A 17694-nucleotide genomic window follows, 5' to 3' on the forward strand; every position below is an offset into this window, starting at 1 on the left:
CAAGCACACTGATAGTGACCATTTAAAGTGTTAATAAGCTTGTTTCTTTACAGTCTCCAGAATTACTGGCAACCTGATGAAGATAGATGAGCAAAACATCTATATATGAGAGAGAGAGAGAGAGAGAGAGAGAGAGAGAGAGAGAGAGAGAGAGAGAGAGAGAGAGAGAAAACAAAAAAAACAACTCATTTTCTTAATGACAAAATGTGTCACAATTATTGGCATCCCCCAAAATTCTTATTAAATTTGATTGAAATTGAGTCTACATCTATTTCTGTTCTAATGTAGCATGTCACAAAAGGAATAATCTCTTTATTTATAGAGCACTTTTCATACCAGTGGCAGCTCAAAGTGCTATCCATCCATCCATCCATCCATCCATTTAAATGGGCCTTATTACACAGTCAATAACAGCAAGAGACAGAGGGGAAAAAATAGAATAGAAAAAAAACAGGAACTGCACTGCAGTCGAGCTGCTTCACTCAGAGGCAGGAAGTATTTGTCTCTGGAGTCTCTTACAGAAACATGCGCTTTCACTCACTCATGAGTTCTTTAATTCTCTTTGTGTTACTCCTCTGTATCTCAGGTAAGATCAGTGCTGTATCTTTCCTGTTCCTATTATTAGTCCAGTGTAATGGACCCATTTTCTTCACTTTGCAATGAATAATGCATTTTTAATGAAAATAACAGGTTAATAATGGAGGGAGGAATTTGAGTAAATCACTAAAAAGCTTATTTGATCAAATCACCTCCTGGTGGGCATTTTTAAACCTCTTTCTGGTGTGGTGCAGTTTGAGGATGCCACGATTCTGCAGCAGACAATTTAATTCAGGAAGTAATTTTTAAAAATCATTTTTCATTCACGCAAACTATGATTCTCACCTGTTGGATTTTTTTTTTTTCCAAACATTTAGTATCATATCACTTGTAATGTTATAAGAAATTGCCTGTTATAAATGTGTTGCCTAATATAACAGATAAAGCCAATAGCAAGTAACACTTCTGTACCTTCTTAAGACACTGCAGTTATGATATATTCATCTAAAAATATTTTGTACTAATTTTACTGTTTATTGATTTAGAGATTCAATGATTTTCTCACTGATTTAGAATTTAAAGCTACACTATGCAAGAATTTAAATGTGTTAAATTTGAGAGATGTAACATCACTGAGTAAAGAGATAAAAACATGCTAATATAAAGTGCGTGTACTGCTGTGAGTCGCCCAGTAAAGCCTGAAATAATATTTCACAAGTCAGAGATGTCGGTTTGTGTTTAGCAGAGGTTTTTTAGACCGCACGTCTTTACGTATTAACATGCGCAGACTGAAAAAGAAGGTCCGGCTCAATGTTTATGTCTCAAATGATGAAGATATGATGACGATAGTAGATATTTCACATACATTTATTTGATGTTCTATGTATTGATATAACTGTAGGTTCCATTTCATTCATTTATTAATTAATTATTATCATTATTATTATCAATCATCATCATCATCATCATCATCATCATCATCATCATCATGCAACAAAAGCAGCTAGAAGCCCATTCCTGTCATTTTTGTTATGTATGAAATGGAAACACTTGACATGCAACAAGCACAACCCTATCAGCCCATTTCAGTGTGCAGTGTGGTGACTCCCATCTGTAGTTGTATCAGATAATCTTTTCTCCTTCCTCCTTTCTTTCCTCTGAAGTAGTTCTAGAGTAGAGTAATGCTAAATTAATTGGCTTCTGTTCTGCAGATTCTGAGAGCCTGAAGACACTGAAGAATTTAGCTGTAAGGCGTGGAGGATCTCTCAGTATTCCATGCTTTTATGATGAGAAATACAAATCGAACCCTAAATACTGGTGTGAGGGGTATCACTGGTCGACCTGCAACATAGTAGCCTATACAAACACAAGTGGAAGAACATCAGTCACTGATCATCCAACCCAGAATATGTTTACTGTGGAACTGAACAGCCTCCAAGACTCTGACTCTGGATATTATTGGTGTGCTGTGGAAATTGGTGGGACAGAGACCCCTGATGACAGGGATTATTTGTACCTGGCGGTCAGTGCAGGTAAGGAGTCTCTCTGTGTGACGCTGAACATGTTCACTATAACTTGAAGCTTATAAGGCATCACTTATGATGGAGTTCACACCACTCATTCTCTGCCTCTTTATTCAGATCCTGCTGTGTCGGTGATAAACAGCAGAGTGAGTGGTCAGGAAGGGGGCAGTGTCAGTGTCCAGTTTCTCTACAGTGCTGAATATCAGACAGAACAGAGGAAGTTGTGCAGATTTACAGACTGGAGGTGTTTCTTAGGTGGAAGGACTGATGCATCCCAAAATTCAGCAGTGCTGTTCAGTGATGATGGAAAAGGATCTGTCAGTGTGGAGATGAGGGGTCTGCAGAAGAGTGATGCTGGCTGGTACTGGTTCAGTGCAGGAGATGTGGGGGTTACTGTTCACCTCACTGTCACTGAAAGACCTTCAAGTAAGATCACATGTATCAGAAATACTGTTCATACCTGCAGATCATCAAGCTGTAATATTGTGTCACTCACACCAACTTGTTTGTTCTCTTCTTATATTAGCAACAGTGACTACAACTTTAAGCAGTCAGCAAACTCAGGAAAGTGTGTCCACTCCAGGTACGGTCACTCTCATGCCTCTCACGGGGCTCAGGCGCTGTTCTCATGATGCCTTTCAAGAGCAGTTTGGAATTCAGGCAGCAGCCAGTTTATACATTTTCTCTCTCTCTCATATGATAGATATTAAACATGGAATAAACATCAGAATAAAAATGATTAAAGAACAAAAAGAAAATGTGTTTACAGTTATAGCTGGAATCGGTGCTGAACTATAAGTCTGCATGTATTTGGGATATTTTGCTCTTCAAAACTACTGGATTCTGTCTTTTTCCAAATCTGTTTAGACATTTATGTGATGATTACTAAGAAAAAAACATCTTTAAAAGTAAAAAATCAAGTAGCTCTAGATGAAGAGATTGTTCAGTTACATTCTGACTGTGTTAAAACTGTAAATTATATTTGATTCTTTTCTCTACAGAGGAAACTACATGTTCTGGCACTGAGAAACCCAAGTGAGTAGAAAACCATATTAAAAATACTGAAGAGAATGAAAGAGGTCAGTATTGGTCAGTACTTATAGTGCATATTTTGCATATAAATTGTCACATCAGTACGAAGCACACTTGTGCTGTTAAAATATATATTACAATATTTACCAAAGATTCTAAAATTATCACAATATTGCATTTAAAAAAAAAAAGCTACCACATCATTAAAGTTAAGATACAACATGACATAAAAATAAAAATTATTAATAGTTCATTTATTTTTTGTTACTAACTGACAGGCCCTGTTTATTCTCTACAGGTAGACTGAATGTTATCATTTACATATAGGATACAGAATTAAAGCATCACTGATTGTAAGGGATTGATTTGTAAGAGGTCTGCTTATGTCGCCACCACCTGCCAGCAGAGAACACCATTTTAGCTTCTGCCTTTTTGGCTTTCCCCCCCCCATTTTCTCACTCCAAGTCTTATAAGTGTAACTCCTCTTGCTGTCTGAGCCCCCTGGTGATACAGTGATAACACATTATAGAATCTGTCATCATCACCACAAGATATAAACTGACAGTCTGACACCTCAGTTTGTGAACTTACAGGTTGTGATTTATTCCTGCTTTGTTTTGTGTTTCAGAGAGTCCGTGCAGTTCTGTCTCACACACAACTGAATGATTCAAACGCTGAGATCCTGGAGGTGTCGAGAATTAAGAAGCTACAACACTCTGCAACTTCTGTATCTGAGCTTCTGTTGTGGGCAGAGCAACAGGTTCATCAGCAATGTCAGTTTAGAATGTATTTCTTCATCTTCTTGCTTCATAAGCTCCTGTTTTGACTGCCGTTTCTACTTTTATCTGTCTTTCTGAATAAACTCCAATCTATACTACACACTCAAAACTCAGCCAATAGAGTCTCACACAAACCCAACAATCAGTTCACGTCACTCCCATCCTCTATCAACTGCACCAGTACCTCTCATCCCAAATTCAATATATAAACCCAATTCCAGAACATGTTGGGACAGTGTGTGAAATGCCAGTATAAACAGAAAACAGTGATTAGTACATTCTGTTGAACTGTATTAAAAAATAAACAGTACAAAAACAGAGTATCTGATGTTTTACATTGTGAACTTCACTGTTTGTGTTTTTATAATCTTTCTAAATATAAAGTTGGAACAGGACCGTGTTTGTCACTGTGTTACATCACCTTTCCAGTGAGCTAATGCTCTAAGTGACAAGAAGCCAAAGGCAGAACTATGATCCTCACATTTGTTCATAATTCTTTTTGGAAAACTGAACTTCATTCAAACTGTATTTATATAAAAGCAGACAATTTCTTCAGAAATGCTCTTGAAGTTTTGTATTTAAAATGGAAGTGATTTACTAATGTGGAGCTATAATAAAGATTAGTGTTTCAGGAGACGCATTTCAAGTGTGCACACATACAGTTTCATGCATAAACTTCACATGCACACGTTTTTATGGACAGAACATGATTTATAACTCATGCAGAACTACTGCTGATCATGCATATGCAGAAACCCCTAGAACCCCTAGTGGTAGAAAAGTGAACTCACTAGTAAAACCATCATGACATGCTCAAACACTCATTATCAGCTATTTCAGTATAAGTGGCAGAAGGATTGGTGACTTGAGCTCATACACTAAAAATGTCAACATAAATCTTACTGACTGTAGTAGCAAGTAATAAAATAGTATTTTGATGCTTAAGGATTTTAAACATTAACAATTTATCCACTTTTAGAAATTTCACATCATTTTAACTCACATCTGATGTTCAATGTAAACAAGAAAAATGTTATACACTTTCACATTTATACAATGTTATACAATTTCACATTTATTTCTAAGTGTAAAAAATCCTTGTAGACATTAAAATCCAGAATTAAAAAATCTGCAAATTTAAGTGAAATTGTAATTATTTAATCTTCCTATTGAATTTACATGTAAAATAAAAAGCTGTATTTTAAATCAATAGGAAAATTTTTTTGTTGTTTTACATGCAACACTTCAGCTTTTTAAATGCTTTGTAGGCTACTCAGAAAGTTGTTAATCATATATACACTCCAGAGATGTAATGTCACAACAAATCTCAACACAACACTTGACAGCAAATGTTCCACTGACCCCAGATGTAGTAAATGAGCCAAGACATGTTTGGTGCCCAAATTTTGCTTCTTTAGTTTAGCACTGGATCTACGAGGCTAACATTGCTAACAAAGACTAGAAGTCAGAAGTCAATTTTTATGAATAAGTGTCAATCTTGAGTTCTTGACCTGAAGATTGTTTTAAATTTGAATCAGAATCACTAATGTAGTGTCCAGTGTGGTGTGCATGCAAACACATGCATTAGTCGGAATTCAGCACAACACCTGTAAAGTGGATGTCTACAGTAAGTCATTCTGTGTCCTAAACCACATCAACAAGTCTACACAAATTTATTGGAGACCTAGATGTGGTTTGAAGGGGCTGAGAGACATTTTGAGGATGTTTTAATGGAAAAGATTTGGGTGACTTAACTTTGTGTTTGTTAGCAATATTAACCTTGTAGCTCTAGCGCTAAACTAAAGAAGCAACATTTGAACACCAAACTTGTCTTGACTGATCGACGCCACCTGAGGTGAGGTGTTGATTTTTCAGCAATCCATTCCTTTAAGTTTGCATATGTATAAGCAGTGTAGCTGCAGGAACTTCTGAAAGGCTTTTTACAGGTAGAAACACTGAATCAGCAGGAAGTAAAAATCTTAAGCTAAAGTCTTAATGGTTTCATTCTTTCATTGTAAAAGCCTCCTAATATATAGTACAAATTAATTGTCGGATGACTTGCATTGCAGTATCTTCTTTGTAAGAGATCTGGCCAGAAACACATTTGCATACACCTGTAATCAAAAACAAGTTTTTTTTAAAACACACACACACACACACACACACACACACACACACACACACACACACACACACACACAATTTTCAAATGACCCCAAAAGTGCTTAGAAGGCAAAAATGTGTTTGTTGTCTCAGGTTTGCTTTTTCATTTTCTCACAGGAGCCCTGAGTTAACAGAAGTTACATTATGCTTCAAACAATTGGAACAAACTGCCAGAAGATCTAAAATGTGACCCAAAGTGTAATATTTTTAAATGCATATTAAAAATATTGCTCTTTTCATCTTTTTAAGATTGAGCTCTAAATCTCTATTTTTACTGCACTTTAGCCTTAATCTGATAGTCAAAACATTTAAGCCCTTTCGCATTAATATTTTTAAAAACGTTATTCTTATTTTTATGTACTTTGTACTTCCTTTTAATTCCCTGTTTAATCATTAAGCTACTTTTTACTTTTATTTATTTTCACTCTTAAGAACTTAAGCACAAGTATATTGAATTGCCTTTGTGTCTGAAATGTGCTTAAATAAATAAGCTTTTTTTTGTCTTGCCTTGCTCATGTCACCCAAGTAGGTTTTGGGACACCAAACATTGGCCAATCAACAACATTTGGGGTACAATTACTTTTTCTGTGAACTGTTCATTTGAATAACAGTCCATCATGGGCCATTTCACAGGTGTTATATTTTGACCCTCACGCTGAGACTCTCTCACCTCTTACTCCGAAACCACAGAGCTGTAGATCACTGCATCATCTCCAACTGCCTGAGAGAGCTGGAAAATAGGACAGGGTTAGAAATAATGGAGGATCTCTCATTCCTACCACTCTAAGTGCTCTTTCACCAGCTAAACTAAATGCTTAATAAGGTTGAGGTCAAAGCTACATTTTTTCCTCAAAAACACTTAGCTTTCAACCAGCTAATGCCCACTTAACTGGTGGTAATGGCTGTATTTTTACTTACGGTTTTCTGTTTGGTAGTTATGGTTACACTGTTGTAGATCACATCATTTTCATGATCCGATGCAGATGAAGGCTGTGGACATAATTCACTCAGTAACTTAATCTCTTAATGTTTCAGTATTTAAATACCATGTAGCAGTGGTTTAGGCAGTGCAACACTTAATAAAAAGCATGTGTCCACTCACTGCAGACACTATTTTTACCCAATGAAGACGACATAACTGAGGTAAAATCTGACAGCTGCGATGTACAAAGAAGAGGAACAACACCTAAACCTAATCATCATAGTCTAAATACTGCTATAGCAGGCATGGAAATTTTTATGGACCATTTATGTTGTACTGTTCATGCCAAAGCCCATTGTAGCATTTGTGATATAAAAAAAAATGCAACTTTGAAAATGGGTGGGAAAAAAAAATTGCCCCCAAAAAAATGCAATTTAATAAATAACCTTTCAGCATTTGATTGGGTAGGCTTGTGATCAGTGTAGGCCTATCTGTGTCTACACCCTGATGTACAGATGTGTGAAAAATAGAGTCTTAGCTTTTTTTATGATTCACAGCACTGTACATCACTGGGCTTTCAGTCATAAGTGTCTCACACAAACAAATGTGATTTTACATGAAGTCAAAACTAGATGACCAAAAAGGACCCATAAAAGTATTATATTCATTTTCTAAAAACAAACAAGCTTTCAAAATTACAGGTCAGATGCAAGAGAGGCACAACACTAACTACTGCACCAACAGCAAAACTGCACCAGAACCTCAATACTGACTGTGTGAACTGCAGTGTTACTGACCCTCTCTCTGGTCTCCATTTGAGTTCCATCTGTTACAGTGAGATATTAATGAATTAGTTGTCTAATTGTACTTATGTAATAACACATTCATAATACACAAGATAGCACAGCATAAATATTATTAGTTTTTAATTCTGTCCTTTATAATAGCACAATTTTAAAAGCATGCTAGAAAGACCTGTCAGAAAATGAGAGATAATCAATACTTACTGCACTTTGTCAACATGCAGGTTATACAGATGGCCAAAATCAGCAGAAGGCCCAGGCCTACAGCCAGTAAAACCCAGATGAGCATGGTATTTCCATTGCTGCAATGAATGATATTTTTCATTGAAAACCTTATGTTTAATCTAAAATGTTTAAAGTACACACGCTGTCAAATACGATATGTTTGTGTCTAATGTACACAATGCAAATAGTTTAGTTCATCAGCATTTCACATCGTGTGAATTACTTCTATTGCTTTCTTTCACTTGAGGTCACTAACATTCTCATAAGTTATTACTGCTGAAATGGCATGCAAAACATCAGTAGCTGACCCTCACTAACGCTTTTGTGGCTGAATGCAATCAAATCCTCCCATCAATTTTCCAACATCTAATGTAAAGCCTTCCCAAAAGAGATGTTACTGCAGCAAAGGGGGGCAAACTCTCTACTAAACCCTTGATTTCAGAAGAAACGTTGGATGATTAGGTGTCTACAAACTTTTGGACATAGTGTGTGTAAGTTAGCATTGCTTATATTTGCTGTACTAAAACTAAAGAGAAGTAAAGAGAGGCACATCCTGGTTTTGAATTATCTTTCAGTAATGTGTTTTTAATCCAAGTTTGTTAGAGCATACATGGTTCCAAATAATGAATGTTTTCATTGATTTTTAAATGTACAATCAATTAAGGTTCAGTTCATCTGCTTTTGACTTACTGTTCTTGGTTCTTCCCACTGTTGCTTGTGTCGTCTACCTACTCTGAAGCTGTTACTGCAGGATGGTCAGTTCTTCCACTTTGTAAAGCAAAGAGCAAAAATATGCCACACTGAGGTGTGAAAGTACAGCTATTTTTAAAGTCTAACACCACTTCCAGCACTGCACTACTTAAATGTCTTGCAGAGTATATATGTATGCATACACACATACATACAATTCAAAGAATATTACATGGGTATTTAATGTCTCTTACAGTGGAGACAGAGTTTAATTCCAACCTGCCCCTAACATGCTGCCCCTCCCCTTACCTAACACTAACGCACTAATCCAGCCAGACAGGTTAATTAGCTGGAGCAGGTGTTGCTGATTGTGGTTTGAACTAGACACTGCAGGCATGTAGCTCTCCAGGACCCGGGCTGGAGACCACTGCAATAGAGGGCACCACACACTGCTACTGAAGTGTACTGAAGCAGGCCTTTTGATTGACAGACCGCTCAGTGAAAAACAGCAGCACAAACTGCTCATTTTACATAGAAGCCAAATAAAAAGCAATATAACCCATTTCAGTGTTTTGGCATTACTATTTGGATTTTGATACCAAATACCTTTGCTGTACACGCTAATCCAGGGTTGCTGCACATTTTTTTAAATTATATTCAATGCTTTATAAAACTTAAGACCTCTGCAGCACGTCACTCGCAACAAGTGGTAGAACAGTCTCTAGTGAGCTCACATTTAACAGGGGCAAGTTTAGACAAAAAGTGGAAACACAGGAGCTGCAGATATTACACAGTTTAAGCTTACTCTTTAAAACAGTCCAACACTGCAGAAATTTAAACTGCTTTGTTATCTTCCGTTAACACTCCTAACTGCTGTTGATAATGTCTGTCTGACAAAGGACTAAAGAGCATGAAGAACAGAAAAGGATCTGAAGTGAATCAAGCTTATTTTACTTTGGACATCCACACATTTAATACCTTATTTAATACATTTTTTAGATATTAATCACTTTAAATTTTTAATATCTACGCATTTCAATAGGTTACATTATGCCCTGCAATGGACTGGTGGCCTGACCAGAATGTTTCCAATGACTGCTAGGATAGGCTCAAGCACCCCCCGCGACCCCTGAAGAATAAGCGGCTTATAAAGTATCTGTGTATTTTAAGATTATTTTAAGTCCTGTGATGGACTGGCGGCCTGTCCAGGGTGTATTCTACCTTTTAGCTAGTTTGTGTTTACTGTGAGACCAAATATTGGGACGATGACCGGGCCAAAACCATCAGTAAAAACCATTAGTGCTTTGGGCTTGGTCTTTTTTTGTTTTTTGCATGGGAACGTATGTTTAACTTCAAGCTACTCTCAATAAGATTTAGAGATCGTGTAATTGCACGCAACACATGGAAGAACATTCTGTAACGCTGGTTGTGTTTCAGACCCTTTCAATGAGCTGATGAATGAGATGATTGCGAGAGCATTGAAAAAGTATTCAAAAAGAAGTCAAAACTTGGTGGTCGACGTGTTTTCTGAGAATGTGAGTGAATTATCTACTATTCTCATCAGTATAATGTTGATTCTGCATGTGAGACCTAAACATCAAGCTGGATCTTCTTTTTGAGCCTCTGCGTGTGACGCTAATACATAAAGACAAGTTGTGGTTTGAAAAAAAATCCAGCCTGACGCCTCTGATTTTCAAATTATTGTTTTACAGGGTGACTTGTAGCAGCGAACGGACACCATATCTAAAAATTAATAAAAGATCAGCTCATCTGCATTTCACATACTTATCTTGAATCTTCCCATTCTTGCTTGTGCCGTGTTCATTCTCAGCAGCTGTTACTGCAGGAGGGTTAGTTGTTCTTCAAAAAACAAAGAGCAAAATCAGGCTGTATTGAGGTGTGAAAGTACAGCAGTTTTTGAACAAAGTAGAACGTCACTACTTATAGCTCTGCTGTTGTCTCTGCATTTTTGTCCACAGTTTTAGAACCTAGGACAGAAACAGTCAATTTTCCTAATGCTGGTTTTCTCAGTGGCAGAAACTGTAGTCACAGCTGATGTTGCTGTTAAAATGAATAAATAATTTGATGTGAGTGGCACAACATTACAGCTTGATGATCTGCAGGTATGAACAATATTTCTGATACATGGGATCTTACTTGAAGGTCTTTCAGTGACATTGAGGTGAACAGTAACCCCCACATCTCCTGCACTGAACCAGTACCAGCCAGCATCACTCTTCTGCAGACCCCTCATCTCCACACTGACAGATCCTTTTCCATAGTCAAGGACCAGCACTGCTGAATTCTGGGATGTGTTAGTCCTCCCCACTGAGTAGCAGCTCCCGTCTTTAAATCTGCACCACTTCCTCTGTTTCTCTTTATTTTCCAAGCTGTAGCAACACTGGACACTGCCCTCTTCATGACCACTCACTCTGCTGTTTATCACTGACACAGCAGGATCTGAATAAAGAGGCAGAGAATGAGTGGTGTAAACACATCCTCAATCATAAATGACATCTTACAAGCTTTGAGTTAGTGAACATGTTCAGCCTCACACAGAGAGACTCCTTACCTTCACTGACAGTCAAGTATAAATAATCCTTTTCATCAGGGGTCTCTGTCCCACCAATTTCCACAGCACACCAATAATATCCAGAGTCAGAGTCTTGGAGACTATTCAGTTCCACAGTAAACATATTCTGGGTTGGATGATCAGTGACTGATGTTCTTCCACTTGTGTTTGTAGACGCTACTATTTTACAGAAGGACCAGTAATACCCCTTACACCAGTATTTAAGGTTTGATTTGTATTTCTCATCACAAAAGCATGGAATACTGAGAGATCCTCCACGTCTTACAGCTAAATTCTTCAGTGTCTTCATGCTCTCAGAATCTGCAGAAAAGAAGCCAAATTGTACCACAGCCTCAGTCCTACACTCTTAATATGGGGTCTGCAAAAGTTCTTTCGTAAAATCAACGGCTAAGGGGGGGCGGGAACACGACGAACGGCAGACAAAAGAGACGCTGAAAGCAGCGTGCTCAAACAAAGGCTGAACTAGGAAGGCGAAACGACAGATAACCGGAAAACAAAAAACACCTCCACTCCAAGAACGAAGGGAAGGCAGACTTTGTTTCAGTTGTTTGCTCCAGGTGGAGCAAACACCTCTTCTATTTTCTCTGAGCCGATTGTAGCTCAAGAAGTCTTTTTTTTCCCCTTTAAGTAGCTTTGGGACGGTTTCTTTTCTCAGTCCTCTTTTCTTTTCTTTTTTGCTTTGTGGCAATTTCTTTTCTCAGCCCTCTTTTTCTTTTTAGTTTTGGGGCAGTTTCTTGTTTCTTTTTTGACACTAAGTACCATACCGGTCACCTCTCTACAAAGGTGTGACAAACACCACTGTTTGCCTTGACCTTAAGTAGAGGAGTCCGCAGGTGTGTCGCGTTGGGCCTAATCAGCCCGCGGACTTCTGGGAATTGGAGTTCCCTGAAGTTATGGCCCTCTGCCGCCGTCGCCCTCTGCTGGCAGCTGGCGGCGCAGGCGAGAAGGGGAATGCTGCAGACCGGAGCCCTAAAGGGGCGGGAACTGGGGGGCGGAGTCTGTCAATCATTGTTTTGCATCAACCAATTAAATAACTACTCTTGGCCGTCAATCACATTTTGCATTGGCCAACCGCAGATTAGAACGAGCTGTCCGTCATTTCTTGCATTAGCCAATCTAAGGGTCTGTCTGCAGACCTGCACTCTCAGCCTGACCTGCACTCTCAGCCTGACCTGCACCGCCAGCCTGTTAACGACGTCAGCGCCGCTCTGACACGACAGGGCTTTTGTTGGTTTTATGAGGAAAAACAGTGAAACACGAACTGCTGAGCAATAAGAGTCACACTGAATGTATATGAACGCTGTCATACTGATTATGAGGTAATTAAATGTGGAAACTTTAAAAATAAAACCACGACGATAAAACAATGTCGGGTTCATGAGCAGAAAAAACAAACAGGCTACTGAAACTTATGAAAGCCAAGCTGAAGACGATTAGAACCGTTAGGAATAAAACCTGATGGTTTTGCTACCTAACGGGAATTGGCTTGATGGTTGCCTTTAGAGACCTTTAGGAAACGAACAACTGCATATAGAATCAGTCCCAGAACACACAATTAAACGATCGGAATCCTTTACACTGTGATATCAATCCATCAGGAAAACACAAAAGACCATTAGCGACTACTGGACACCACCAGAAACCAACAGACACTTTTAATGGGTTCTCTGACTTTTTTCAGCAGGGAGGTATTAAAAGTCTCTCTAGCCGTGTTCTGGACGGAAAATGGATTAAGTGATGAAATCGCTAAGCAGAAGCGGCCAAACGTTACCGTGTAATCTGGATGTTGTGAGAAGGGGAAATTCTGCAGACCGGAGACCTAAAATTTTCATTAACTCAAAACACGGCGAACAGTTCCATTAGGAACCAAGTGGAATAACCTTTTGAGAACAAGCAAAGTTTAGGTGGGAGCAGTGTTTGTATAAACTCAGAAAAAGATGCCAGTCAGAACTGCATATGAGCACATATTTCTATACTGTGTTCATGTATTTACCCACAAAGTCAGGAAGAACATGTTCTATCAGTTCACTGATGCTTTTATGCGTGATGGTCAGTCAGTGTTTGCATGAACTCCGTCCTGTTTAAACAATAGTTATAATAATGTGTTGATCTGAAATAAGAAATTGGGTGATATTTAAGGCAACTTCCCATCTTCCCTCTTCCGCGTGCCTGAACAGCATGTAACGCCTTTTTGCGCTTTCCTTCAAACCATTGGCTGATGCATAAAATGAGGGACAGGTAATTCACACTTGTGATTGGCCAATGCAAGTTTTGATTGACAGTCCATCTCTCTTATATGATTGGCCGATGCAAGAAATGATTGACAGTGTCTCCGCCCATTCGTTACGCCCACTGGTTCTCCGGGCTGCAGATACATATACTTGGGCGCAGGCTGGAGATCCTGCCGCCGTCGCCCTCTGCTGGCAGCAGGCGGCCCAGGCTGGACACCCTGCCGTCGTCGCCCTCTGCTGGCAGCAGGCGGGGCCGGCTGAACCCTTACATTTACAATATAGATGCAATGTAACAATTACAGACTGTAGTGTGGAGTTGCTGACCGTTAATGATCAGAGTAAAGAGCAGCCAACAGATTATGCAGAGAAATCTGTGATTTCAAATAGTTTCATTCCAAAATGGTGTAAATCCATTTGTGGATTCATTACAGTGTTGGATGTAATGAATTTTTTAAAAAAATAAGAGCAATTGATATTTCTCTAATAAAGGTGGTATTAATCAAAATATAGCACTGATGTTTTTTTTATGTGTAAAGCTGACTCCCAACAACGTAAATCATTAAAGAAATCTTGAAAGCTCTTCAATTGTAAGACTACAAAGTGCACCTATATGGTAAGTAGACCTGATAATGTTGGACAACAAGTTTAGATATACCTAATAAAGTGGCCAGTGAGAGTATATAGAACCAAGACAGCTTAAAGAACAATTTGAATGCCTAAATGTGTCTTTGCCACTTAGTAAACAGTTACAGATTCCACAGGAATTGTCCTATTCGTATAATTCGAATAATTATAATTATCACATCAAAGATGTCAGTGTCCACCTGCACCCTGACATGGATGAGTTAAAGCATTTAAAGCAGTGAAAGTGTAAAGAACACAAATTCAGTGCAAAGGAATGATGCAGCATTGATCTTACCTGAGATACAGAGGAGTAACACAAAGAGAATTAAAGAACTCATGAGTGAGTGAAAGCGCATGTTTCTGTAAGAGACTCCAGAGACAAATACTCTTCCTGCCTCTGAGTGAAGCAGCTCCACTTCAGTGCTCTTCCTGTTTAGTTTTGTAGTTCTCGCTCTATCTAATGTATAGGGGAAGCATCAGTAAAGTGAAGAGCCCCTGCAGATTCAAAGGTTTTCAGTGACCTTTACATCATCATCCTTAATTACCAAATTAATAAGTTGCTTAATTGTATTTTGCCTCCTGACATTAATAGCCACTCATTTTCAATAGTGTAAGGTAACGACATGTGAACCAATTAGCTCTAAGCCTGGCTTTACACAGTGAAACTTCCATGCAACTTTATTCACTTGAAACCTAAATGAAACTAAATTGAGTTACATAGAATGTCTTGCAATTTGAACTTGAAACTCGTTGCAAGTGTCAACTTCTTGGAACAAGTTTCATGAAAGAACCATTAGAAAGGCTGATAAAGCATCATGTGATTATATTAAACATCATTTCAAATGATTGATTTTACAAAAATTATACAGAAAATGCATTATTGGATGGTTGAAAATGAGATCCTGATTAACTTCATGTAAGATTGATAGTTTTTCATTCTGTCATTTTGTTGACAAACAAACATGAGTTTCTCGAAGCTAACATAGCTTAACTAGCTACCTAACGGCAAAGGCAGTTTAATGGCAAAGGCAGTTTATTTTTCCTTATTCTGCTGTTATACTGATCTATGTTGTTAGTTGATTCATTTTCTCCTCTCTTGATGCCCCCTTATTTTACAAAGAGCTCAAATTCAGTTGAAATCCAAATGAGCTTTATACAAAGGCTATAAAATGCTTGAAATATGTAAATAACACCTACCAAAAAAAGACTTCACACACACTGCCTCTGCATGGTATGACCAATGCAAACATCTAGCATAATACGTAATACATGGAACTAAATTAAAAAAAGCGATAAATGTATGTATGAATGGCTAATGTGTGTAAGCTGCAGCCGTCACAGTGCTGCTTCACTCTTACCACTCAGAAGTAGCTTCTGTATAAGTGGCCTAAGTGTCACTTCAGTGTGTGTTGGTATCTTTAGATCTAGTTTGTGATTTGGGACAGATAACACAGCTGTGCAGGAATATTTGTTAGAAAATGATTTCATCCTTTTTCTTTGAGCCCCTTAGTTACCATTGTGATGTTGGAATGGAAATAAACTCTGATATTTTAAATGAATACTAACAGACCTGCTCCAAAATCATGCCTTAAAGCTGCCATTTGAACAACAGATGGAAATAACTTTTGGTTTGTGGTTTCTTTTGCGCTGAAATGATGTCACTGTCCGATTTTAAACATCTCTCTTGGGTCACTCCCAGGAAATGATAGCATCTAACTGTTTAAATTAAGGTTTGAGGGGGGAAGTGACCTAAAGGCCTCTGTGAGTCTTACTTTTTGTTCTGGTGGATAAGAAATGATATTTCGGTGCTATTGAAGATCAACAGGTTACTAAAGTGTTTCTCGAGATATTCCACTAAACTGGCATTCCAAGATAAAGACTTTCAAAGACTTCCTCCATATTTTATGTTACTCTTTGTGCTTATTGCTACATGCAAGCTAACATTACTGTGCAGTGAACTGACAACTGGCAACAAAAACCAGCAAGCTTTGTCAAATGTGGGAGTTAAGCTGCTTAAACAGTTGTAGCCCAAAGTTTGAGGAGCCGGTGTTGTTTTAGAGATGTATGTATGCAAGTATAATATTAGACTTTCATGTAACATCATTTCAGCATACACGAGCGTTTGCTTGCTTGTAGCATAAATGTAGCAATATTCATATTTCAGTTACTTAACATGCTCTCAGTTCAGAGGATCCAATGACATTCGAAAGAAAAACGTATGTAGGACAAAAAAATATCGGCTTTGGACTATCTTTGTTTACCACAGGGTGCAGTAGCAGCAATTTCTGAAAATGTCATTCACTCCCCCCACCCCTTTGATTACAGCTCTTTGACATAGAGTTTCTTATAAGCTGGATTCAGAAGACTTTTAATGGTTCATTACACTGATGAACAGCATAGAGCTACATGTTCTATGTTAACTATGTTCTATGAAAATGCTCCTAGTCAGCAGTGCTACTGCCACTGACTACTTCCACTGGAGAAGTGTTAGTGGCATGTACAGAGGTAAGTACAGTACACCAGCTGCTACAACAGGAGTTTTTTGTCCAGCATGCCATTTAAAAAAAATAAATAAATCAAAGATTAAGCACTGAGTATGCCATGTCACAAATTGTTACCATGTATGTGACATAAACTAATTAATCAGTTTATTAAACTTACATTTCAGTGTGATCCATGTCCCTGACTGTATTTGCAAAGATGATCCATCTGTGGTACTGTGCCATGCTCCTGTCCCTCGGGCCCCAATGATGGCCCCAAGAGCCAACAGGAAAGCAGGCCCGAGCTCTGAGCAAGGACAGTGGGAAGAGAAGGAGAATCATGAGGGAGTGGTGGACGGTGCATGAGTCCCAAGCCCCACCTCCTGGGCACCGTCTCTGGTCCAGCGGCAAGGTCTCTTTACTTTGCCCTACGTTCAATCCCGGTGGCCGAGCCATGAAGCGGGGTCGGTGATGGGGAGGTGGAGCAATGAGCTCTCTTGCACTCTCACACGGCTAACGTCCTCCTCCCACAGTCACTTGTTGCTCTTAGCGTGTAGGCCCAGGCAGCACCCCCACACCCTCTCTCGCAGCTGTCGTCAGTGTTTGTTGGCTGCGTGACTGATGCCGGTGCATATGAGGTGACTTTGAGCCAAACACAGGCCTCGGAGTGGTCTGTAGTAAGCCTGCTTCATGAAGGACTGAGGATGGACTTCATGTGTGAGACGATCTGCTCAAATAGGTATTTTGACCCAAAGACTGACAGCATTGCCAATGCAATCTTCTAAAAATTGTCAAATTCCTCTGTAAGTGATGTCCAACACATGAAAATGGACTGTGCATTTTCTTTGGATGTTTCATGTGATGTGCATAGCTCACAAAACTTCATTGTCCACAGAAATGAGCTCTGGAAGTCAATCAGTTGCATTTTAAAGTCATTAATGTCCATCCACTCAAAAACGGACGTCTACGTCTTACACATTAAGCTGCATTGACCAAGTGATGAGTGGAAATCTTTCTTAAGTGTTTGAAACAGCGAAGTGCCCCGTTTTCTATATCTTGTGCATAAACGATAAGTTTGGATGTGAATGCGTT

At 38.7% G+C, this 17694-nt stretch overlaps 2 protein-coding genes across 2 annotated transcripts; one reads left to right on the forward strand and one right to left on the reverse strand.

The window, feature by feature from the left end:
• The first annotated feature begins 502 nt into the window (after nucleotides 1–502).
• On the forward strand, nucleotides 503–3778 carry LOC118796716 (CMRF35-like molecule 3). The gene is made up of 6 exons (XM_036555772.1): nucleotides 503–586; nucleotides 1749–2069; nucleotides 2178–2486; nucleotides 2587–2643; nucleotides 3062–3095; nucleotides 3721–3778. Exons 1-6 carry the CDS (start codon nucleotides 526–528, stop codon nucleotides 3752–3754), a joined length of 816 nt encoding a protein of 271 aa, XP_036411665.1. The 5' UTR covers nucleotides 503–525; the 3' UTR covers nucleotides 3755–3778.
• A 6701-nt stretch (nucleotides 3779–10479) lies between these two features.
• LOC118797528 (polymeric immunoglobulin receptor-like) lies at nucleotides 10480–11556 on the reverse strand. Its single transcript, XM_036556894.1, has 3 exons — nucleotides 11247–11556; nucleotides 10832–11134; nucleotides 10480–10662 (listed from the first exon to the last, which is right to left on the reverse strand). Exons 1-3 carry the CDS (start codon nucleotides 11554–11556, stop codon nucleotides 10616–10618), a joined length of 660 nt encoding a protein of 219 aa, XP_036412787.1. The 3' UTR covers nucleotides 10480–10615.
• Between the last annotated feature and the right edge of the window lie 6138 nt (nucleotides 11557–17694).

This window comes from Colossoma macropomum, unplaced genomic scaffold (genome assembly GCF_904425465.1).
Source record: "Colossoma macropomum unplaced genomic scaffold, Colossoma_macropomum, whole genome shotgun sequence".
Taxonomy (NCBI): domain Eukaryota; kingdom Metazoa; phylum Chordata; class Actinopteri; order Characiformes; family Serrasalmidae; genus Colossoma; species Colossoma macropomum.